Source organism: Bos javanicus, chromosome 8 (genome assembly GCF_032452875.1).
Source record: "Bos javanicus breed banteng chromosome 8, ARS-OSU_banteng_1.0, whole genome shotgun sequence".
In the NCBI taxonomy this organism is placed as follows: domain Eukaryota; kingdom Metazoa; phylum Chordata; class Mammalia; order Artiodactyla; family Bovidae; genus Bos; species Bos javanicus.
This window is the reverse complement of record NC_083875.1, coordinates 45924151-45950169: the sequence shown is the minus strand read 5'-3', so window position 1 is coordinate 45950169 and position 26019 is coordinate 45924151. Positions and strand designations below refer to the sequence as shown.

At 42.0% G+C, this 26019-nt stretch overlaps 1 protein-coding gene across 6 annotated transcripts in view; it reads right to left on the bottom strand.

The window, feature by feature from the left end:
• TJP2 (tight junction protein 2) overlaps window positions 1–26019 on the bottom strand; it is a 98889-nt gene that overhangs the window by 43317 nt on the left and 29553 nt on the right. For 3 of the 6 annotated variants that reach the window (XM_061425491.1, XM_061425493.1, XM_061425494.1), the window contains exon 1: window positions 4078–4184. The exons of the other annotated variants lie outside the window; for them this stretch is intronic. In XM_061425491.1, the coding sequence (XP_061281475.1) occupies window positions 4078–4149 (72 nt within the window). In that variant the 5' untranslated portion in view covers window positions 4150–4184. Of the gene's footprint in view, window positions 1–4077; window positions 4185–26019 lie in introns of those variants that run through there. 6 annotated transcript variants of the gene reach the window in all.

The following is a 26019-nucleotide window of genomic DNA, read 5'->3' as shown; positions in this document are numbered from 1 at the left end:
TATTATTTTTTTTTAAAGTGTTTTTTCTTAAAGGGAAATAATAAGCAGAAATCCAGCTGATCAGAACCGATCGTCCCTTTCCATTTTCACAGAACACTTCCTAACATCTCGACACCTGTTTTCAATGTGGCTTCAATACAACCAATCCACCATTACCTGGAAGTAATCTTACTAACACGTATGTTTTCCAAGTTTCTTCTCTGCACTTTACTTTAAAGCTGACAGAGTTCAACAGTGAATTACTCTGAAAGTTGTGGTAAAATAAATACAGTTGCCAACTCCTCTTTGAATATAGCTATACTCTCATGCATTAAGAAAAACATCATTCAGTATCCTACCCCAAAAATGTGTTTAAAAGTCATCAGGAAAGATGACAATGACCCCGAGGACTGGACAATGCTATGGGGTGGATGGAGAGTATAATTCCCAAAAGGACAGTGATCTTTAGGTTAAATAAATCAATTCACAGTGAAACACACAGGCACTGAAATAATCATTTAACTTCTGTCCATTTCTAAAGTTTTTTTCATCATGATGACCATATTTTCAATTAGAAAGAGAATTAGTTTTATGTTTTTAGGCCAGCCTGTTCTTGGGAAGCAGTGGGGATATAAATTGGAATAAATCTTCCAAAAGGCAAATGCCTAATTTATTTCAAAATGTAAAATCTACATGCCACTTAATCAATCAGTTCCAGTTCTAGTAATTTATTCTACAGAAATGCTTGTACAAGTGCACAAAGATATACATATGAATTTATATACATATACAGCTGTTTATAGTTTTTAATAATCAATTAAGTGCTCAACAATAAGAGACTGGTTTTATATACATATATATATATACACACACACACACACACACACTTAAATGTCAATTAAAGGAAAAAGAATCAAGGTACAAAACATCATTGTTTGTTCTTGTTTCTTATTTCCCTGACTTATTTATTTTTGTAAGCATACAGGGAAAGGACTGGAATTTCTCCAGAAGTTGTGAGGGTTTAGAGAATATTTTTATGAGCACATTGCTTTTAGAATATATGTCAAAAATAAAAACAGAAAACTCTCTATTAACAGTTTAAAATTTTTTATCAGTTAGCAAAATAAATATATTACTTCAAAACATTCTCCAAGTATGAACCTGGCTTTTGTAATTCGCTATTCTTTCTTAATAAGATTAAACTGCCTTTAAGTAATCCTGTGCTGCCTGCAGGAGTAATTTAAATTCGATTTGTCAGAGAAAGGATTAATCCCTTACCACTACTGTGCCAATCACAGGAATGAATCAAATTTTTAAATCAATCAGACCTTGCCAAACGCCAAAGACTTTATCAACTTGTTATGAAACCACTCAGATTATAGGCAACCTTTTCTTACCTAGAGTTAATGGGCTGTGACACAAACCATTATTAACTACTTAAATTTTAAGAGACTATATTAAATGATAAATTTCACATTTTAATTTTAAAGGTGAAGAAATTAGAGTGAAAATAAATTTTAATAGCTCTCTTGAGCATTAAAAATAAACCATGTTGCATGGAGACCCGGGTTCGATTCCTGGGTTGGGAAGATCCCCTGGAGAAGGAAATGGCAATCCACTCTAGCACTCTTTTGCCTGGAAAATCCCATGGACGGAGGAGCCTGATAAGCTACAATCCATGGGGTCGCAAAGAGTCGAACACAACTGAGCTACTTCACTTCACTTCACTTCATGTTGCATACAACCCATAAAGCTGTGACTTTTTACAAAGGTCTCACAGAAAACCCTTCATTCTTTCATTCGTTCACTTATTCACTCACTCAAAAATACTTATTGAGCATCCATTATGTGCCAAGTATGTGGGTTTGTGGTGCCTGGACTACAGGTGAATAAAACAGCCAAAGTCCACATAGAGCTTACCAACCACAGGTGTGCCCAAAACAGCAAATCACTGAGTGTCTTCTCTGCCTCATCTGGATAACTATCTTTCCAGAAACACACAGCACCCTACACAATCACAGAAAATCAGCTCCCGATACATCCCCAGGGACGGCCTGCAGGCATGCGTCGGCTTAGTTGACAGCTGAGACCATGCCTTTCAAACTGGGCCAACGGGCCCCACCTAACCTGTGCCCAGCTGTGCAGAGATCCGAGAACTGCCATCAATATTTAGACACTGCAAATGAACGCGGGCAGGGCGCTGCTTAGCCTTCGGAGAGCTTCACATGCAAGGCCATAGGAAAAGTACACACATATCAGGCAGGGTAAAGGGAGTCATATTCACGATGCAATGATTTCTCTCCTGGTCAGAGGCCCAAGAGAAATGTGCCAGTATGTGCGCACGCACAGATCACAGAGTATTCACAGCAGGAATGTTTCAAGAGCCCAAGCTGAGACAACCTGAATGATCTATCAAGGGCAGAACAGACAAATAAATTGTGATATATTATTAAAATGCAATGCTGTACTGCAATGAAAACTAGAGCCACACATCCACAACACAGAAGCATCTCAAACATCCTACAAGGATTTATATAGAGAGCTATCATTTTACATAATTCAAAGAGCAAACACTATTTTGTGGAAATGTGAATATATGGGACACCGCTGCACTGTACACTTTTGTTTAGAGGTGTTTGCGTGTGTGTGTGACCCAGGATGAGGTAGATGAGTGAGGAAGGACCTGGGGTCCACCCTAGTGAGGGTCCACGGGCATCGTGACGGGCTCACGAGTGTATTTTATAATTACACTTTATGATTTAGAGACATAATTCTCTTATATACCAAACACTTTGTGAGTTAAAAAACAGGGAGGAAGGAAGGGTGGGCTCATGAGTGAACACCAAAGCGTACCCAATGATTCCTAGCCCAAGGACTTCATACCAATATTCGTTAATGCAGTACAGATGGCAAAGCCAAAGAGCAAAAGTGCGATCATTCAGACTGCCAGAGGGCAAGGAGGGGATGGGAGCAGTAATTTGAGAGGTGCCTGAAGGCAGGCAAGGTGCAGAAGCAGGCTGGCTCCGGAGGAGCAGAAGGCTGCAGAAGAAGCCAAGTCTCCTTTTCAACCCGAGAGACAACATTCCAGCAGCAGGAGGATCTCCAGTGCTCTTCCCTACATCACTTTCACTTTTTCTGTATGTAAGGTGAATAACCACCCCCACGAAATTGTAATGACTCATTCCTAGACAACGCAGAAAGATAAAAGGGGGCCATTTTTTAAAAACTGTAAATAAAAAGCTTTGTGTTGGCAGTAACGTATATACATGAAGAATGAGAAAGGGACAAATAGTTATTTGATTTGTCTCTAAAAATACTCTCTAGTTGTTAAAGTTTCTTTCCTTTGAAAAATCTTGGCCAAATAGGTAAATCCCATATTTTACATAAAGAATATCAAAATGTGATAAAAAACAACTAGGAGGCAGTCACTAAAAGTCTTCACTGCCTTGACTCTCCCGACAGGAAATTTCTAAGCTTCTTATCTACAAACTGTTGGTTTTCAGTGATGGAAAGTCAGAGCCAGAGATGAATCAATATCTGCCCATAAGGGACATGTTTGATAAAAATCCCGTCATAGAAGTAAACGCTTATACATGCTACAGTGCATTCCATGTTCAATCTATTGGGGGAAAAAAAGAACAAGGGAAAAAACTTTTTTCTATCATTTAGAAACCAAGATAAAAAGAATACTAAAAAATAATAGTAAGAAGAAAAATATAGATTTCTGCTAGATAGGGAAGCAGAAAGCTTTTTACCCAAAATAAGAAATTACAATTACCCAAATATAAACAAACATCTTTCCCCAGAAAGCAACACCGTGCTCGCAGATTCCCAACACAGTGAAAACAGCAGCCTTTGATTCATAAATCCCATTAAGAGGCTATCAGTTTCACATAAGTCTGCCTAATATAAGACAAGTATTTTTTAAACCCACCAATGACTACAATCTGCATCTCACAGTTCGTTCCTGAGGGCTGCCCAAAGCACAAATAAATCAGAGGAGAAAGGAATCACTGTGAGAAGGCTCCCCCTCCCAATTTCCCACAAAGAAAGGTTGGGGAAGAAAAGGGGAAAAGGAGAGCTTGCAGAGGGACTCACATGGCCTTTCAATCTCCCCAACTTTTTAACAGCCTGGACCCACATCCTCTGGAGGAACTGTGCGGTCTTCATGGCCTCTGGAGGGTGACTAGCCAGGGCACTGCCTACATCCCAGGCTGCTCGCCCATTGCCACCACTCCACGTGGTTACGTAAGGCGGATACAATAGTGGCCCACATTCCCAGCAAATCCTGTTGTCATCTCACACAGTGACACATCCATACAGCGGGACACCAAACACTCTGAAAAGCACTACTTATGAGGAAAAACAGAGCATTCTGGATTTGCACCACTCTGCTGGCTTTCTTTCCCTCCCTCTCTCCCATGCCAGAGAATTAGAGAATTAAGAGTAAATATTCCTTTTAGACATGTAAAATGATTCAGTATCTGAGTAGAAATTTTTAAGTTAAGTAGGACATTCTAGAGCAATATTGTGGAAAGGAACACTTAGAGAAGTATTTATTTACATAGATGCTCCCCTTCGCTGCCCACCCCGCCCCACACATACACGAAAAGCATAAGCTGGCTGAACAGCAACCGGTAATGTTTCAGGTGCCTAGGATTGCTGTTATCACCTAGAAAATTAAAAGGCTTGAAGATACGAAGCTGCTCATCCTTGGAGATAACTACATCTACACTCGGGCAGTGGGTACAGTCAGGGCCATAGCGGGGGCAGAGTGCTCACTCAGCAGAGCCTCCTCCTCTCTCGCCCCTTTCTGTAAACTTCACAGATAAAAGAATAACAAAGAGCCCTGCTCTCCATTTCTCTGCCTTCACCACTTGCAGAGGGTGGGAGTGGAAAAGCACATTTTGGGTTTTTGAACATCTAAGAAAGCCTGTATGGGATGCTGGGGGTTTGGGAGCTAGGTTGGGATTTTGGAAGCATGGTCTTGCGGAGCGGTGGTCCTTGTCACCATATATTGTATGTTACACCAATGGGCCAGACTGAGCTGGCTGCAAGGAGGAGCGTGCCCTCTACATTGTTTGAGGTTGTGTGCCCCGTTGTGTCTGACACTTTGTGACCCCATGGACTGTAACCCTAACCCTAACCCTATGTAGCCCACCAGCCGTCTCTGTCCATGGGATTTTCCAGGCAAGAATACTGGATAAGGAGCAACTTGACGCAGAGGCAAGGACAATCTGGGGGCCATCTCTGTCCTGTCACCGAGCTGTGGGGCCTGGGATAACATAACTAAATGAGGAAAATATACCTACACCTCAGAGGGCCAGTGTCAGCCTGGAACGCAGCAACCTCTCCCTACAAAGCGCAAAGCGCACATGCTGAATGGGCTCTCTAAAGTGTTCAGGGCCTTCCCTTGGACTCCGTAAGAGTAGGTGCTTCAGAAGTGCTGGGCCAGCAAAACGGGATCAGAAATGAATGAAAGTTTGTTTCAAATCTTACACTGAGAGGGCACGGAAGACAAAGGAGCCCTACTGAAGTGGGACCTTGGGAGCTGAGCAGATGCCCAGGACTCGACCCCGGGTGTGCAGGGTGTGCAGGCGCCCCACACCAGCAAGGCTCAGCCCAGGCCCCAGGCACAGAGGAGCATGGATGGAGGGCACAAAGCAGCTTGCTCCTTTCCTGTGACCATCCTCAGGAAAACACTCCTGCTGCCCTGATGAGGAAATAAATACTTCTTTCCCTTAAATGTATGAACATTACCTAGAAGTCACTGGCATTCTACAAGTTAACAATTCCAGATTTTTCTTCAATGATTTCCAGAACTTACGGTTTCTGCCATCACTCACTCTTTTTTTTTTTTTTTAATTATGCAGGAAACATAAGAGATGTGGGTTCAATCCCTGGGTTGGGAAGATCCCCACTCCAGTATTCTTGCCTGGAGAATCCCATGGACAGAGGAACCTGGAGGGCTACAGTCCATAGGGTCACAAAGAGTCAGAGATGACTGCAGCAAAACAACATGGACACAACTTAGCAAAACAACAACAAAAAAACACTGCATAACATAAAATGTACCATCTTAACCACTTCTAAGTATTCAATTCAGTAGTGTTAGGTCTGTTGATATTGTTATGCAGCCAATCTCCAATACTTTCTCATCTTGCAAAACTGAAACTCTAGACCCTTTCAACAACAACTCATTCCTCCTCCTCTCAGCCCCTCACAATCACTATTCTTTCTGTTTCCATGAACGTAACTATTTCGAATATCTCATGCAAGTGGAATCATATAGTATTTGGCTTTTTTGGTTCTGGGTTATTTCATTTAGCATAATGTCCTTAAGGTTAATCCTTGCTACATGTGCCAGATTGTCCTTCCTTTTTAAGGCTAATATTCCATTGTATGTGGTATGCCATATTTTATTTATTCATCCATCAATGGACACTTGGGTTACTATTACCTCTTGAATTGTGAATACTGCCGCTATGAACATGGGTATGTAAATATACTAATTTTTTAAAATCTATTTTTAATTGAAGGATAATTGCTTTACAATATTGTGTTGGTTTCTGCCATACCTCAGCATGAATCAACCTTAGGCATACATATGTCCCCTCCCTCTTGTACCTCCCTCCCACCTCCCACCCCATTCTACCCCTCTAGGTTGTCACAGAGCACCAGTTTGAACTCCCTGAGTATTACAGCCATTTTCCATTGGCTATCTATTTTACATATAGTAGTGTATATACTTTCATATTAATTCTTTACTCACTCATTCAACAAACGTTTACCAAGCGCAACATGCCAGATCCTGATGTTCAAATGAGGATCAAACCATATATAGCACTGTCTTCAGGAAGTTTGACAGGAGCTAGCACCTGATCTCATTGGATGACTGGGGAATAGGAGCTATTTCCCATAAACAAGGCCACTGAGATGAGGTCTGACGAATGAATACAACTGGGGGTGGGGGTCAGTTGTGCAGGGTTTACAAAGTGGTTCAGTGGTAAAGAATCTGCCTGCCAATGCAGGAGTTGCGGGTTGGATCCACGGGTCGGGAAGATTTCCTCTAGAGAAGGAAATAGCAACCCACTCTGGTATTCTTGCCTGGGAAATCCCAGGGACAGAGGAGCCTGGCGGGCTACAGTCCATGGGGTCGCAAAGAGTCAAACACGACTGAACACATGTGCACTGGATTGTGCAGGACCCAAAGAGCAGCAGAGGGCACAGACCCTGAAAAAGAAAGGCAGAGGGCCGCTAGTGAAAAGGCCATCAGAACCACTGCAGCCTGTTCTGATGAGCAGATGTTTTATCAGTGGCATCTAATGGACATTTGGCGGTGGACAGCTGCCTCCATGAGAAGATCAAGAGTTTAGGGATTTACCTCTCCCAAGATCCATAGTCACATATTTGAAAAACATCTACTGAGCAATTAGCACCCACCCTGTGGATAAAAGAAAAATCATCCTACATCATTACCCTCAGGCAGTGACAGTACAGGGGGGAACCAGGACATGTAAACAGTAATCCCAATGCAGTCCAACTACAACAGTAGATGGATAGACAAGGCTCATAAACTCAACAAATACTCAGGAAGCTAGGACATCTCAGACACTGCTGGGGGTACACGAATCAGTTCTCCCCACACAGGAAGGATTTTAACAGAGAAAACAGACAACAGACAAGTAAACATATAATCTCCAGTAGCAGTAACTGCCATGGGATGTGACACTGGAAAGAAGGAATCCTAAGAAAACCTGGACCTCTCTCCAAGTAGAGGGAGCAGTAGACGCAAAGGCCATGAGGTGAAAAACAAGCTTATAATCATGAAAAAAAAGGCCACATGGGGCTGGAGCAGGGTGATCTCCGAGGGAAGGGCAGGTGTATACAATGCGGAACTGATGGCGTGGGTGCATGTCATGAAACGGCGATGAGAGGTCCAGGGTGGACAGCTGTGTACCCCAGAGCTGAAAGATGACTGACCTGTGGGTGGGTGGATATCCGGGGAGGGGGCCACAGGCAGAGCAGGAGGGATAACCTGTAAGGTGTGTCCAAGACAATGTGGACAGGCATTCGGTGTAGCTGGGAAGTAAGCACTGGATGCTACACTCCCAGCATGGAACAGAGGTGTTAAATAACTTAATCTACAGCTTGGGAGTCTTAAAACACACACCCACCCCAGAAATAAGAGACAATATGAGTGTGAGAACTGGAACAGAAGCAAGCTATCAACACCAGCAGGTACCTTGCTCACAGCGCTCTGTGGAGTTTTTCACAGATGCCCACAACCTATAGAAACTCCTTTTTCCCAGAAAAGTTTGAAAACGAGCTTCACTCTTGCTCGTTTTAAATTATAAACCAAGATTTTGGCTTCCAGTCACCTGCCTGTGTCTCCTCAAAGCTAAACCCTTCCAGTAGCAGTAACCAAGTCAGCAGTGAGTTAAACAAACCCTTATATAATTCTTTTTTTTTTTTTTTAAAGTCTCTCATAGTTGATTCCATAAGCATTTCACGTTCTTGATGATAACAAGATCATCACCAGCTCTTTACCCTCCCTTCACAACTCACTAAGGTGCACGCTGACGGGGAACAGTGACAAATAGTGTACTCAGTGTGCTCACAGCACACAACTCACAACGGACACAGCTGAGTGTGACCAGGGTGAGCGAAAAAACCTACACACAGCAGTTTAAAGAGGGATTCTCGATAGCTCAACAATTCCCAGGACTAGATTCCAGACCTACTGCTGATGGGTACCGGAGTTATGAGGGTTTTGCTGCTGTTGTTATTTTAACCCGTCACGTTTTGTTTACCTAAGGTAAAGTTTCAGCGCATATTTAAGTAAATAATAAAGAACAGAGAGAGGACAACAATTCGCCTAGAGGTGCATTTCAAAAGCTGTTGTGCTGAAATGCAAAAAGCAATGAACCCAGGCTCCAAGACGACACTTCCAGCCAAGACTCTGCCCCTCCCAACCGACCCAGGACCTTGGGCACCCACTCAATTCCACTGCCAGTTGGTAAAAACAAGGATCTCCTCATCTGTTTGACAGGGCGAATTGAAGCAAACTCCCACAAAAACACAGTAAATACCAGGCCAGTAAACTTTCAAGGAGGAGGTGGGATGGTCATAAATGCCTCTGATAAACACGGCCACGAAACATAGTGGGAACAGCCCTCTACAGCCCTGCACATGCCAGGGTCCAAGCTCAGCTTCCACACACCTGACAAGCTCCACGAGCTGGAGCAGCTCCCTTGCTGCACATGCCAGGGCCCAAGCTCAGCTCCCGCACACCTGACAAGCTCCATGAGCTGGAGCAGCTCCTTTGCTGAGGTTTAGTTGCTCCATCTACAAAATGGGCTCAAAATCCCTACCCTTTATAATTGTTGTGAGGACTGAATGGAGAAATGCTTATAAAGAGCTTCAGCCAGTGCTCATCACACAATTAACACTCTCCATTAAGGTCCCCACCATAATTCTGCAGCAGCAATATAAGGTGACCACTCCCGTTTAAGAACCTGTTCTTTTTCCCAGAAGACCACAGTATGATTAACTAAGAACACATCATGGAACCCAAGTGAAATGAAAATATATGTCCACACAAACACCTGTACACAGATGTTCACAGTGGCATTATTTATCGTAGCAAAAACGTGGAAACCACCCAAATGTCCATCAACTATAAGTGGGTAAATAAAATGCAGTATATGAATACAACGGATTATTATTCAGGCTAATAAGGAAAGACATAAAAATACATGCTATAAGGATAAACCTTAAAAACATTATTAGCAAAAGAAGCCAGATGCATTATATTTTGCAGAATCACAAAATACTATGATTCCATTTATGTAAACTGTCCAGAAGAGGCAAATCCACAGAGATCACATGTAGATTAGTGGTTGCCTAGGAACAGGGGAATATCGGTAAAAGTGGGGAGTAACTTGCTAAATGGGTATGGAGTTTCCTTTACGAGGTGATAAAAATGCTCTCAAACTGATATGGTGTTGGTTACACAACTCTGTAAATATACCAAAACCTGCTGAATTGCACTTTTTTACTTTGATATGTGAACTGTATCTCAATAAAGCTTCTTCTTTTTTTTAAGACTTAAAAAAATGCACCATGGATTCTGCAATCAAAAAGTGAGGATCCTTTTTTTTATTTTTTGGCTGTACCACACGGTTTGTAGGATCTTGGTTCCCAACCAGGGATTAAATCTCGGGCCCTCACTCATGAGCGCGCCAAGTCCTAACCACTGGACCCCCAGGGAATTCCCAGAAAGTGAAGATGCTAATCCTTGTTCTACCACTTCCATTACTTAACTTCTCCATGCTTCAGTTTCCCCCACCTGCAAAGCAAGGGCAGTTACAAGACCTACTCCGCTAGGGTTGTTGTGAGAATGTAATCAGATTACTTATATCCAGAATTCAGGGTGATGCCCCCCCAACAGCAAATGCTCTGTCATTTTCAGCTATCATCATTATCATAATTATTGGACTCATTTTACAGAAAAGACTGAAGTCAGACAAAGTAACTTGTCTGAGGTCATACAAGTTCAAGGTAGCAGAAGACAGATTCTACCCCACGTCAGCATGGCTAGCACGCCTGTATCCTTTCCACTGTAGAGCCTCTGTGACTTTCAGAACCTACCCATGAGTGACGAGTGATCTCAGGCATGCAAACAAACAACCCACCCCAAAAACACGGCTGGTGGTGCTTGGACACCGGACCTGCAATGGATCCCATCACTCTGACAACTCAGAACATCTTAACAAGCATGAGAGTCACTTTCAAGCAGTTGGCCTGGGTTCAGTCAACCTGGCTCAGTAACTCATCCACAGTGACTTGCTGAGAAGAGGGTGCACGAAGGGCACTGGGCTGGACTTTATTTTATTTCTGGTTCTTCCAATAACCAGTTATGTATAGGTTCCCTAATGACTGTGCCCTTGCAAACACATGCTTAAATGAGGGGCCTGATATATATCATCATTAACTGAATGTTACAATGTGCCAGACACTGTGCTGAATGCTTTATGGCTGTTGCCCAGTAATCCTTCCAAAAACTCTACACAATTTCTCCCTTTTTTAACATATGAAAACAGAAGTCCTGATGATCCACAAAACAAGGAATTGAAAAGCTGAACTTCATTAAAATAAAAAACTTCTGCTCTGTGAAAGGCAATGTCAAGAGAAGAAGAAGACAAACCACTGAGTGGGAGAAAATATTTGCAAAAATTACATCTGATAAAGGACTGTTCTCCAAAATATACAAAGAACTCCTAAAATTCAACAATAAGAAAACTACTGGACTAAAAAAAATGGGCCAAAGACCTCAACAGAGAGAAGATATATATGCAATAAGTTCTGTTCAGTTCAATCGCTCAGTCGTGTTCGACTCTTTGCAACCCCATGGACTGTAGCATGCCAGGCCTCCCTGTCCATCACCAACTCCCCAAGCTTACTCAAATTCATGTCCACTCGGTCAGTGATGCCATCCAACCATCTCATCCTCTGTCGTCCCCTACTCCTCCTGCCTTCAGTCTTTCCCAGCATCAAGGTCTTTTCCAATGAGTCAGTTCTTCGCATCAGGTGGCCAAAGTATTGGAGTTTCAGCTTCAGCATCAGTCCTTCCAAAGAATACTCAGGACTGATTTCCTTTAGGATGGACTGGTTGGATCTCCTTGCTGTCCAGGGGACTCTCAAGAGTCTTCTCCAACACTACAGTTCAAAAACGTCAATCCTTCGGTGCTCAGCTTTCTTTATAGTCAAACTCTCACATCCATACATGACTACTGGAAAAACCATAGCTTTGACTAGACAGATCTTTGCTTTGACTAGACAGACCTTTGCTGGCAAAGTAATGTCTCTGCTTTTTAATATGCTATGTTGGTCATAACTTTTCTTCCAAGGAGCAAATGTCTTTTAATTTCATGGCTGCAATCACCATCTGCAGTGACTTTGGAGCCCAGCAAAATAAAGTCTGTCACTGTTTCCATTGTTTCCCCATCTGTTTGCCATGAAGTGATGGGACCAGATGCCATGATCCTAGTTTTCTGAATGTTGAGTCTGAAGCCAACTTTTTCACTCTCCTTTTTCACTTTCATCAAGAGGCTCTTTAGTTCTTCTTCACTTTCAGTCATAAGGGTGGTGTCATCTGCATATCTGAGGTTATTGATATATATGGTAAATAAACATATGAAAAGATGCTCTATAACTTAAGTCATCAGGGAAATGCAATACACACACACACACACACACACATACGTACACATACATAGGAAATAGCAACCCATTCTGGTATCCTACTCCAGTATTCCTACTCCAGGGTATCTTCCCAACCCAGGAACTGAACCTGCATCTCCTGCACTGGCAGGTGGATTCTTTACCAGTGTGCCACCTGGAAAGCCACATATACACATATATATGTATATGTATATATACATCTCCTGAGGTATTAATTAACTTGCACATAACCCCACAGCTAGCAGGTGAATGGTCGCTATCTGAATCCAGATCTGTATGAGTCCAATTTTAATAAGATATGAGGCAAAAAATAACAATACCATCAGCAGATAATTACACTTAATACCTCTATGGTCATAGTTCTGGATACTAAGCTATAACTTATAATTACAATTTAACAGGCCATTCTTATTTGTAATCACAAAGAAGCCATTAATAAGCCAAAAAAGGAGGAGCTAATTTGGCAACACAGTCACAGTCCTGTCTACTCTATGATTTTAAATCTGACTAAGCCTGTATAACCTTAAAACACAGCCTCACTTTAAAAAAATAAACACACATACAAACCACCACCCATGCTGGTACCAAGATAAAGAAAATTATAAACTGCTCTGTCAAAAGGTAGGCTAGGAAACCAATTAGAGTGCTCAGCTAAATCCTGCCGGCAGGATTGGCCCTGTACTAAATACCCAAGGTCAACTGTCACTCCCTGTCTCAAGGCACCATCAGAGGGCAGCTCACACAGGGTGCTTCCACCATGTATCAGTGTGCCTGGCTAATCCCCAGCAAGTTAGGAAACCTACAGAGACCTGCACCTCAAAGACAGGCCTTTCCTATGAGAATCAGGGAATGAGCACAGGAACTTAAAGAACCTCCCATTTCGATACTGTATTGCCAACACCTGGAAGCAGAATCTCAAGCCCTACCTTGGACCTATTGATAAGAATATGCATTTTAACAAGAGCCCCCATGTGATCAGTATGCACATTAAAGACGCACACTCAAGTGTTCCCAAGAGAACTTTGTGTCATGCTAGCAGAGCTGTCATGAAAACCATTAGCTACTTGCATCTACTGAGCACCCAAAATGAAATTAAGGAACCAAATGTTTAACTTAAATTTGTAAATAGTCATGCTTACCAAATAATTAGCCATATCCCTAGTAACCAATTTTTTGCTACTATAACAAATACTATAGTTAACATTCTTGCTATGTAGTCCCTCCCCCATAATCTGTGGTATTTCTGAATTAAAGAACATGCTCATTTCTAAGTCTTTTCTTGTGTAATAACTTAAATTCTAGCAATTTACAGCACTATCAAGATGAGTCAAATGCTATTTTGAGGACAAAACACTGCTTATTTACAGAAGCAGTGCTTGTTTTCATACTTTGAAGATTTTTCTGGTATTCTTTTGGTAAACTTTTCTGCAAAAACGAAGAAAAGATCGTGGAGAAAAAATATTCTGAACTCTTTCTGTAGACACATCAGTAAAACTTTGCAAATGACCCTTCAAAAACACTAATTCAACCAGCTCTCAGTAAGAGACGCAATAATTTTCTATTAAGCCATTATCTATGGATGAGATTTAAAACTTTACAATTTATGGCTTCAACTGCCTAAGTACTTCTTATACATTTTTATTTTTAAAATTGAAGTAAAGTTGACTTACGATGTTGTGTTAATTACTGCTGTACAGCAAAGTGGTTCAGTTATACATATGTATTTTTTAAAACATTCCATTTCATTATGATTTATCATAGGATATTGAACATAGTTCTCTAAGTAGAACCTTGTTGTTTATCTATTCTATATATATAAGCTTACATCTGCTAACCGCAACCTCGCATCAATCCCTCCATTAACCCCCTCCCCCTTGGCAACCACCAGTCTGTTCTTTATGTCTATGTTTCTGTTTCATAGATAGGTTCATTTGTGGCATATTTTAGATTCCACATATAAGTGACTTCATATGGTACTCGTCTTTCTCTTTCTTCAGTTTAGTTCAGTCGCTCAGTCGGGTCCGACTCTTTGCAACCCCATGGACTGCTGCACACCAGGCCTCCCTGTCCATCACTAACTCCCCAAGCTTACTCAAACTCATGTCCATGGATTAAGTCGGTGATGCCATCCAACCATCCCATCCTCTATCATCCCCTTCTCCTCCTGCCTTCAATCTTTCCCAGAATCAGGGTCTTTTCCAATGAGTCAGTTCTTCGCATCAGGCGCCCAAAGTATTGGCGTTTCAGCTTCAACATCAGTCCTTCCAATGAATATTCAAGACTGATTTCCTTTAGAATGTACTGGTTGGGTCTCCTTGCAGTCTAAGGGACTCTAAAGAGTCTTCTCCAACACCACAGTTGAAAAAAAATCAATTCTTCAGCGCTCAGCTTTCTTTATAGTCCACCTCTCACATCCATACATGACTACTGGAAAAACCATAGCTTTGACTAGATGGACCTTTGTTGGCAAAGTAATGTCTCTGCTTTTTAATATGCTATCTATGTTGGTCATAACTTTTCTTCCAAGGAGGAAATGTTTTTTTTATTTCATGGCCACAGTCACCATCTGCAGTGACTCTGGAGTCCAACAAAATAAAGTCTGTCACTGTTTCCATTGTTTCCCTATCTATTTGCCATGAAGTGATGGGACCGGATGCCATGATCTTACTTTTCTGAATGTTGAGTCTGAAGCCAACTTTTTCACTCTCCTCTTTCACTTTCATTAAGAGACTCTAGTTCTTCTTTGCTTTCTGCCATAAGAGTGATGTCATCTGCATATCTGAGGTTATTGATATTTCTCCTGACAATCTTGATTCCAGCTTGTGCCCAACATTTCTCATGATGTATTCTGCATATAAGTTAAATAAGCAGGGTGACAATATACAGCCTTGACATACTCCCTTCCTGATTTGGAACCAGTCTGTTGTTCCATGTCCAGTTCTAACTGTTGCTTTCTGACCTGCATACAGATTTCTCAAGAGGCAAGTATGGTGGCCTGGTATTCCCATCTCTTTCGTTTTCCACAGTCTGTTGTGATCCACACAGTCAGAGGCTTTGGTGTAGTCAATAAAGCAGAAGTAGATGTTTTCCTGCAACTTTCTTGCCTTTTTGATGATCCAATGGATGTTGGCAATTTGATCTCTGCTTCCTCTGCCATTTGTAAATCCAGCTTGAACATTTTGAGCATTACTTTGCTAGTGTGTGAGATGAATGCAACTGTGTGGTAGTTTGAACATTCTTTGGCATTGCCTTTCTTTGGGCCTTTCTCTTTCTGACTTTACTTAATCTTTAATTCCATCCATGTTGCTGCAAATGGCATTATTTTGTTCTTTTTATGGCTGAGTAGTATTCTATTGTGTGTATGTACCAAATCTTCTTCATCCATTCATGGATATTTAGGTTGTTTCCATGTCTTGACTGTTGTGAATAGCACTGCTATGAACATAGGAGTACGTGTATCTTTTTGAACTAGAGTTTTGTCTGGATATATGCCCAGGAGTAGAATTGCTAGATCATATGGTAGTTATATTTTTGTTTTTTTAAGGAACCTCCATACTCTTCTCCATGGTGGCTGTATCACTTCACATTCCCACCAACGGTATAAGAGGATTCCCTTTTCTCCATATCCTCTCTACCATTTGTTATCTGTAGACTTTTTAATGATGGCCATTCTGACTGGTGTGAGGTGGCACCTCATTGTAGTTTTGACCTCCATTTCTCTAATAATTAGCAATGTTGAGCATCTTTTCATGTGCCTCTTGGCCATCTGTATGTCTTCTTTGGAGAAAAGTATATTTAGGTCTTCTGCCCATTTTTCGATTGGTTTGTTCTCTTGTTGAGTTGTATACTTGTACATTTTAGATATAAACTTGACAATGGAATGTATACTTGCACGGTACATTCATCACGATAAGTGTGCACCATCTCAGAGAATCAATGGAGGAAAACAAAGATCCATCCGATTGTTGAAGAAAACACACCATTAAGGGGAGGGGACAGCAAAGACCAGAGACAGGAAGGGGAAAGGTGAGGTTTCCTGCATCCAGCTCCCAAACCAATGAAAGGTGGGAGCTCAAGCCAAACTATTAAAAATAATCAAAGTACACATCAGCAAGCCTTAATAATGATTTTGACTTAATAATAAAACAGAAGAGATGAAACTGAAGCAAGTTTTATCAAAACAGCCTTCTATTTTTTTTCTCATGACAAAACTGAGAGAAAAAGTTCAGATGTTTAGAACAGCCTTATTGCTAAACTTAGAAGGAGACAACCTTCTTTGATCTAGTATCTTTCATGGCATTATTATATAAATTGAGTTAAATGGACAGTCCATAAAAATGTGTACAATACCCCCCCCACATTCTATTTTCCTTTACTGGTGACATGGGAAATTTCAGACATAGGTCAGTATTATTTTTTAAATTCTGAATTAAACAATGTTGAGCTCCTCTAAAAAAACTTGTCTATGCCTAGTAACATAAATTATTGGCATAAACTGTATGCAATCTTTAAGCATAAGAAGGCACCCAACATTTGCTACCCTATCATGGAATTTGTTTATCAGGAAATCGGCAAGGCTACCGCATAGTAACAGACGTAACCCACTAGGTGGCGCAATGATGCAGACATGAAAAAGGAGAGATGAAAAAAAATTACACTTTTACACGTTTAGTTGTCATACATATACTATTAAAAAAAAAAAACACTGGAATCTATTGTATAACACATGGAACTCGGCTCAGTGTTATGTGCCAGCCCAGTTGGGAGTGGGGTTTGGGAGAGAATGGATGCATGTATATGTGTGGCTGAGTACTTCCACTCACTGTTCACCTGAAACAAGCATCACACTGTTAATCAGCTACACCCTAATACAAAATAAAAAGTTGAAAGTTTGGGGAAAAAACAAAACAGCAGATGGACTCCAGGGGGCATGGGTTCGATCCCAGGTCAAGGAACTAAGAACCTGCATGCCACTTGGGGCAGCCAAAAACAAAACCAAACCACTAGAGCATATTAGTCAGCTGACACCTTACGAGGTTTTTGACCCTGTTCTGGTTGTGGGGTAGTCAGAGCAAGTTAAACCATGTGGAAGGTAGAAGACAGCACTTTCTCACTGTTAATCACTGGACCGAATTGCTGAAATATAATTTCTAGGAGGAAGAGTTATTGGAATTGAAGTTTCACACAGAAGGTGGAATCCATTCGTTGATTCACCCAATAAATGTTTATTAAACACCTTTTTCATGCCAGGCTTTGTTCTGAGCACTAGAGATTAAACAGTGAGAAAAAGAAACAAGATCCTGCCTTCATGGAGCTTACAGGCTGACGGGGGCTCAGCTGTAAATCAAGGAGTCTGTCAGCAACTGTAGAACGAAAACTGTGACACATGCCGTGAAGGGAAAGTACAGAAAGGTCTAGAACAGGAGGAGCTGGCCTCTCCAGGGAGATCAGGGAAGGCTTTCCTTTTTAGTGACCCCGTGGATATAGGGACTTCAATCCACTGAGAGAGGACACAGCAAGAAACCATCACGGCTGGGACATAGAGGGGGAGGCTGACGGGGGAACCTGGCTCTCGGTAAGCATCCTGGTCTTGTGCATGAAAAAAGTAACTAAAAGTCTGAGGTGGGTCAAGGGCACGAGTGGATTTGTATTTTTATATATTTGAGACCAGACTCCTCATTTTCCTGAGAAGCAGGAAAGAAGTCTAAGCTGAGGTCGACAGCCCCAGGGGGTTACTGAATACAAGAGGTGGGAAGGAGGAAGAAAGAGAGGGCTGCCCTGAATTCCGGGGTTTCAGTCTGGGGCAGTAGTGGCCTTCTCAGAGCAGTAAGGCTGAGGGCTTACCCTAGGGTTTAAGCCCCAGTCAAGATCCCCCTTCTACTGTGAGGAAAGTTTAAATCAAACCACCATTTCTAAGCCAAATTCCAAAGTCACCTTTGCAAGTACATAACTTAGGAGTGGGCAAGAAACTGCTATCAGGGCCTGCAACAGGAATGTTTACCGGGCATTCTGAGAAACGGATACAGATGTGGAAAAAGCCAAAGGACCAGGGGAACAAAATGCACTATCAGGAGTGCTTCACTGGGGAGTTCCCTGGTGGTCCAGTGGTTAGGACTCAGTGCTTTCACTGCTGGGAGCCCAGGGTTCAATTCCTGGTGGGGGACTAAGATCTCAAAGCCACTACGCGATAAGGCCAAAATAAATAGATAAGGAAATTTAGGTAAGGACTTCTACGACATTTGCCAAGAAGACTCAGGCTTCTGCTTCCCTGGAGGCTGGGGGCCAGACAACACTCTGGAGCTCTCTCCAGCTGTTCCAGTTTGTCAACAGATGAGCCCCTGGTTTGTCACTAACCAGCTGTAAAACCTCTAAGCTCGCTGCACAGCTCAGGTAATAGAACCCACCTTACAGGGTTCTTAGAAGATCAACTGAGAATTTTACATGGAAGTTTATACAAACTGTAAAGTGTCACACAAACGAGGGGGTACTTCCTCTATTAAGTAAGTCTCACTCTAAAAAAGGCGATATGGTATACATTTAATAAAAGATTTTTCTTTAAGACCTCATTTAGTCATTCAGCATTTAAGTATCTATAGTGACTCAGGCTTTGAAAACAAAGGCCTATCAACATAGAACAACAGTCCCCACCCTCAGAGGATGCCTTTTTTTTTAGGATGTAGAAAGGCTTGGAACAGTCTGGAGAACAATGGCGGTGAATGCGTTCTGAACTGGGGTGTCAGTCACTGATCTGGCAGCCCCAAGTTTTTCCAAACCCAAAGAACAACATTAATTCCTCTTCTGTGCAACATTTCTTCACGACTTTGACCATGGTGATGGTTTATTGTATCTTTGAAGTCCCTTCCATCCCCCAGAAAAGAATGAATTGTTTAGAAATGAAACAGCCAACCACTTAGAAATACAACAAACAGTACTGGTCCCAAAGCTGGAAATCCAGAGCATAAATAACAACATCCAAAACTCAGGCAGAAATGTTTTATCATTGAAGGACATTTCAGTGTTACAGCCTTTCCACATCTTACAATGCGCTTTGACGTGTACTTTCTCCACATTTTCTTCTACTTAAGTTACTTCTTAATGTGGAGGAAGTCTACACTCCTAACTTCTCAACTGGCTCACCATCTAGTCACTGTTTAGGGATACTTTTGTTTTCTTGTTTCTTTTTAATTAATAAGGTGTTAGTTCTTAGTGAATAGGGGCTTCCCAGGAGGTGCAGTGGTAAAGAATCCACTTGCCAATGCAGGAGACACAAGGGACGTGGGTTTGATCCCTGGGTCCGGAAGATCCCCTGGAGTAGGAAATGGCAACCCACTCCAGTCTTCTTGCCTAGAAAATTCCATGGAGAGAGGAGACTGGTGGGCTATCCTTCATGGGGCCACAAAGAGTCCAACACAGCTGAGCACACATACACACATGCAAGGTCTTAGTGGATACATAATTGCAAAGTTAGGTCAATTCAAAGTGAACTACCCTTGGTTTTGGTAGCAATGGAACTTCTGGTTATATTTTACCTAAACAAAAATCTGAACTTGTTAACAATTTCCAATCACATACCACATGGGAAGTTGGCCTGAGATCAAAATCTTGCTTCAGATAATCCAAGTGGATAATTAACTACAGGTGGGAGCATTATCAACACACTTATTGGGCAAGACACTGTGAGGAAACGTGCTGAACACACAGAAGTGAAAACTTTGGTTCTGCTCTCAAGCTGGGCTGCTGCCTGTGTACCCCCACAAAAAGACAATGAGCATGCGGCACCTTCAGACCACGAGCAGTGCCACTGGAGAAGAAATTTTTTAAAGAGAACATGCGAACACTAGAAGTTTCCATCACCCACCACAGAATCTGGTCAGAATTATATATCCAGCTTTTGTCATGGCTGAGCTTCGAACCAAGAACCAACATTTCAAACAATGTCAGCCTTATTAGACTGTCTATGGAAGCTCATGGAACTTCTCAATTCTGGGTCCTCAGGGAAGAATGCCATGCGGTGAGGCTGTGAGGATGACAAAAATGCCCCTAACAGGACTCCAGGGGGAAAGGAGAGAAACAAAGTTTGCATTTGGAGCCTGTCTAGCTCTTTCTACCCCTTGTACTGTTGCTCTGGTTTTCAACGTCCTCTTACCCCAAAAGCCTCCAAAGGCGAACCCCCCAGCACTCCATCGCCAAATGTTCTGGCTACAAAATTCCTTCTCTACCTTTAACCCAATCTCTCAGTTTTATATATCAATGCTTTCAGTCTCAGCTAGATATCACAAAAAGATGACCTACCTGCCACTGAACTGTGCTTGCCTGGTGACCTACACCTCTTAGCGTTATTTAAAAGATGTACTTTGATCCTGATGAAACTAATAATGGAATTCTGATCCTTAACAGGCAAGTTCCCAAACACAGCATATCAAAGATGAACATTCTTTCAAATTCTATAACTCATATGCTTTGTAGCCACCAACAAGTTTTTCTTGACATTAACAACAACTGTTGTTTTCTGTGGGATGGGATTACACAGTTATTTCTAACTGGAGGCTGTGGACTTGAAGAAAGCGGACACTCTCACCTGAGAGTCTTAATATTTCTATAACAAAACTATGATTTTCACTAGTAGCCTAAAATAGACTTCCCCATAAAACTGTCTTGCTCACCTTATCGTCTTTGGGGCTTCCTACAGTAATGGACACATATGGGTCATTGAAGAATGATAACAACTCTTAAAAACATTGCTATTTCATTGTGACTCCCTGGAGGAAAACTTTCTGTATACTTTCAGTGATAATGTGAAAAAAATCCTACAAATCAACAGAGAGGCCATTAGCTTCTCCCTCTTATTTCTCTGCTCAGCTGATTCTGGAAAGCAGAGCTGGGAGCTGAAAGCACCTGTAAGTCTCAAATTAAATGGACCTTGACTCAAATTCCCTCCCTGTCACACAAGCTATGCAACACTGGACATGTTTGTTACTTAACATTTCTGAGCCTCATTATCCTCACCTATAAAATCGAGTTTTAACACCCACCCCCAGTTGGTTGGGAGGATTCTCTGAGGTCTGTACCAAGGTCTGCTGCTGCTGCTAAGTCGCTTCTGTCGTGTCCAACTCTGTGCGACCCCATAGACGGCAGCCCACCAGGCTCCCCCGTCCCTGGGATTCTCCAGGCAAGAACACTGGAGTGGGTTGCCATTTCCTTCTCCAATGCAGGAAAGTGAAAAGCGAAAGTGAAGCCGCTCAGTCATGTCCGACTCTTCTCGACCCCATGGACTGCAGCCTACCAGGCTCCTCCGTGGGAGGAGGGATTTTCCTGGAGTGGGTTGCCATTGCCTTCTCCGGTACCAAGGTCTAACACTGTACTAACACTGCACCAGCCGTGTGGCTTCTCTCACTTCACCAGAGAAAAGTCTGCCTGCATCTTACTTTGTGTCCTGGGGTCCCCTGACCATTAGGTATTTTACAGAGACATCAGGAATTCTATTGGACACTTGGGTGGAACTTTAGTAAGCCAGCCCCCAACATACCCATGTTTGCAGAAATCAAGGACAGAGCCTCAGAGCCATTCTATAAAGTCCATTAATGCCTATTTTACATTTGTTCATCCAATAATGAAATGGAATGTTGCAGCTTCAGTCTCCAAGCCACCTGCATGGTTTTGGGGGGGAGGGAGGCCAGTGGGAAACACAGTGAGCAAGGCAAGGGAATACATACCCAGACCAATCTCATTTCAGTTTTTTAGGACTGTCTCCATTCTCCTCCTTTCACTGTCCTTCATTTACTGAGCAACTATTCTATGCCTGGAGTAGTAATGCCAAGAACCAGACCTGCCCGCAAAAACTCACAATCACTGCACCCCCACCCAGCGTTAAAAGTGACCCTCTTTCCAACACTAGGCAGAACCCAGGCCTCTCAGAAAACACACTGCTCTTCCAAAAGGATAAACACAAGCAATGAAGTTTACATCTAATTGAGGACATTTATATTGAGGACACTGTTTTCCAAGCATTCATTTTGACAAAGCTCATCCCAATCAAAAAGCTTATGTTGCCTCTCACGGAGAAAATGAACTATCCATGTTGCAGACTACACAGATGGAGCCGACAATATCCAAGCTGGAAGAGACAGAAGAGACAGACAGACAGCAGACAGGCAGAATATCAGCTCAGTGTCGAGGGCACCTCACTGCATAAATCATTATCCCAAATGTAAAGCCGAAAGGACAAGTCTGGTGACTATCTGGAGTGATAGGTGAGTGACTGTCATTTTCTCAAGACAGTTCATCACTGGGACATAATCCAATCGGGCCAACATTTATATGTCACCAACTAATCACACTGGGGCTTCCCTGGTGGCTCAGAGGTTAAAGGGTCTGCCTGCAATGTGGGAGACCTGGGTTCGATCCCTGGGTTGGGAAGATCCCCTGGAGAAGGAAATGGCAACCCACTCCAATATTCTTGCCTGGAGAATCCCATGGACGGAGGAGCCTGGTGGGCTACAGTCCACGGGGTCGCAAAGAGTTGGACACAACTGAGCGACTTCACTTCACTTCACTTCAATCACACTTAAAGACCACTTAGAACAGCAATGCCATTGTTCCTTGGAACTTATTAATACACCAAAGCCAAATGAGCTTCCTCCCTTCCCCAACCCCCAAGTGACATGTGTATTCTCCTCGGTTCTATTAATAAGCGAGAGAGATTCTTTAAGGCAGCACATACTGCCTGCAAATATTCTAGGATAATAGATAGTAAAAACATTGCTGACATGTGATTTCTAACGTAAATCATAAACATGATACATACAAAGTAAATCATAAACATGAAATTTAAGAAATTCAGAAAATTTGGCAATGCCTGAACTAAGTTTACTTTTAACTCAGCTCTATTTCCCCACATTTTACACAGGAACGGCCCCCAGGGAACTTTATCTTTAAAAAGCTGGTGACTAACCAGTTCTCAAATGTGAGGAGGTTTCAAGGACTGAGAGGGGTGATGATGCAACGCCAGCTGCCTTTCTTAATTGCCTGCCTTTTGTGGAATTATCATTTTATGCCAGAATTTGACTTCTTGTTTTAAGTTTAAAGGACACTGTCAAATAAAAATAAGGCTGCTTTGTAAAAATACACAAAGCAGCACTGAGCGACCCTTCCTCAGGCTGTAACACTACTAGCTGAGATATAGACACCTGGATCAGAAATACATATGTGTTTAAAACCAATCATTTTTGTAGTAGGAGTGAAATTAGGTCAGTGCCCTAAAGAAGCCCCCCTTCAGCTCTATTTTCCACTCTCCAAACAAAGCAAGCTTTTGTGCATTGTATTAGCAACTGTAAACTGTTTGGACATCCACTGTTAGCCCTCGTCGACTAAGTCAGGCGAAAAAAGAGATAAAACAGGAGATTCTGTCAGTGTATTTCTAGCACATTCAAATTTAAGTGAGCTTTTGCACAGAGCCAGCTCGCTCTGCTAAACCAGTGGCTGAAATGAAGTTACTGCTCATGCTTATCTTGGCACTTAGAACATTTGCTTTCCTTACCATGTCAAATTTCTCTGCAAGTCTTCAGAAGCAGTACTATAGATCTAAGCCTAAAATAAAATATGGATCAATAAATCACTTGGCTAGTCTGTTTCTAGCTACTCACCTGAAAGCAACAGGAGTAACGTCCCTAATTAGTCAGGGTCACAGGCAAAATTCTTTAAATGAGAGAGAAGATTCACACACATTCTAAATGAAGAAAAACTCAGTTCTTTCCACATGGGGCATCATTATACAGGGAGGGTTTTGCAAAAACCAAGTCAAGATTTTTAAACGTCTCAAGAGCAACACTTTACAGCTCATATTTTGCAAATAAGAAGTGGGACAGACACTATTGCCAAATGTTTTGATAGACTAGCACGTGCTGTCAGCATGAGACATGAGGCACAAAACAGGATCAAGATTGAATCTTTTCACTTAGCTTGTCAAAAGACAGAAGTTAGACAGAGGGAGGAAAAGGGGACAGACTCTTCAGGGGATCTTCCCAACCCAGGGATCGAACCCAGGTCTCCTGCACTGCAGACGGATTCTTTATCATCTGAGCCACCAAGGAAGCCCATCAATCTATAAACCAGATTTACATATCACCTTTTACTTTATTAAAAACTAACAAGTCAGGGGGAGGGATAAGTTAGGAGTTTTGGATTAAAACATACTACTACACAGAAAATAGATATCCAATAAGGGCCTACTATATAGCACAGGGATATTACAGTATTTTGTAATAACCTATAATGGAAGAAAATATCTTAAAATGTCTATATATATTTATCTACATGTATAACAGAGTTGCTTTGCTGTACATCTGAAACTAACACAACATTGTAAATCAACTGTATTTCAATAAAATTCTTTAAACATTAAAAAAAAAAACTAATAAATCAAAACGACTTCAAAAAGAAAATTCTTGGACTTCCCTGGTGGTTCAGTGGTTGGTTAAGAATCCGCCTGCCAATGTACAGGACACAGGTTTGACTCCTAGTCCAACAAGACTCCACACTAGAGAGAGCCCACGGGCAGCCTGCACACCACACCAGAGAGAGCCCACGGGCAGCAGCCAAGACCCAGCGCAGCCAAAAATACATACATACATTTTTTTTTTTAAAGGAAATATTAAGTTTCACAAAGTTATACATTAAAGAGCAGCTCTTAGAACCAAGTCACTTCGCAGCCTGTATTAATTTATAGGCCTGCAAATTAAAACTCCTCAAGCTTACTCATACTGAAAAGTATCAACCATCACAGAGCAGTTGAGAAACACAGGCCCTTCAGAGACAATACTTTGGGATGACTTAACAGTGGCATCCACACTCCAGCAGGTGATTATAAAGTCAAAGTACTGATTCTGAACACAGATTACAAAAAGCAGTCCTGTGACTACTGTGGCATCATGTTCTTCGGTAATAGTGATAATACAAGCAAATTATAACCACTGCAATGAAATTGCCGTTGCAACCCTAGGAGGCATCTATGCCATTTCTTGTTTGCTGAAATTTCTTGTTCAGCTTCCCCTAGTCCCAGAGACTAGAAGGCCCAATATCTTTGCCCAAAGGGTACCAATGAGGTGCAAGTATTTACTTATGATCTAAAGGATGAAGGGAAACAGATGCCGTTAGTTTTCCTTTTTCTTTTCCTGTAGCAGCAGTCATAGGCAGAAACTTACTTCCCAGACCTGAGTTTTGCAGCCGCCTCCAAACTCCCTATCGTTTCAGCCTCCTCTTGGCTACAGAGGCTGATAAAATCAAAGAGGTCCCTGGCTTGGGGCAGAAGTAGCTTTCTAACTTTCTAGGAGGCAAATCAGAGACCTAGTGATGGGCCCTTGGTTTTCATCCCTCCAGCCATTTGTTCTGTAGGCATCTAATTCCCTCCATTAAGTCCCTTTCCCCTTGAAAGGTCTAGAACGTCTGTCTTCTTCACTGAGCCCTGACCCAGAGGTATATGATGCCCATTTCACAGCTGAGCAAAGTAAACTGCCTAAGGCCATGCAAGTTTCAGGACAAAAATAACTCACACCGAGGTATGCCTGATTTCAGCAGTCACAAAAGCAAAGTTAAGCATGTCTCCAGCCCATGACCTAGCAATTCTACTCCTAGGAATTTACACAAGAGAAATGGGTGCATAAGCCAACAGAACAAAGTATTAGGTGACTTTCATAGCAGCTTTACCCATAATAGAAACAAAACAAAAACCTGACAACAACCCAAATATCCATCAACAAAAGAATGAATAAACAAACAGGGAAATTCATATAAGTGAAG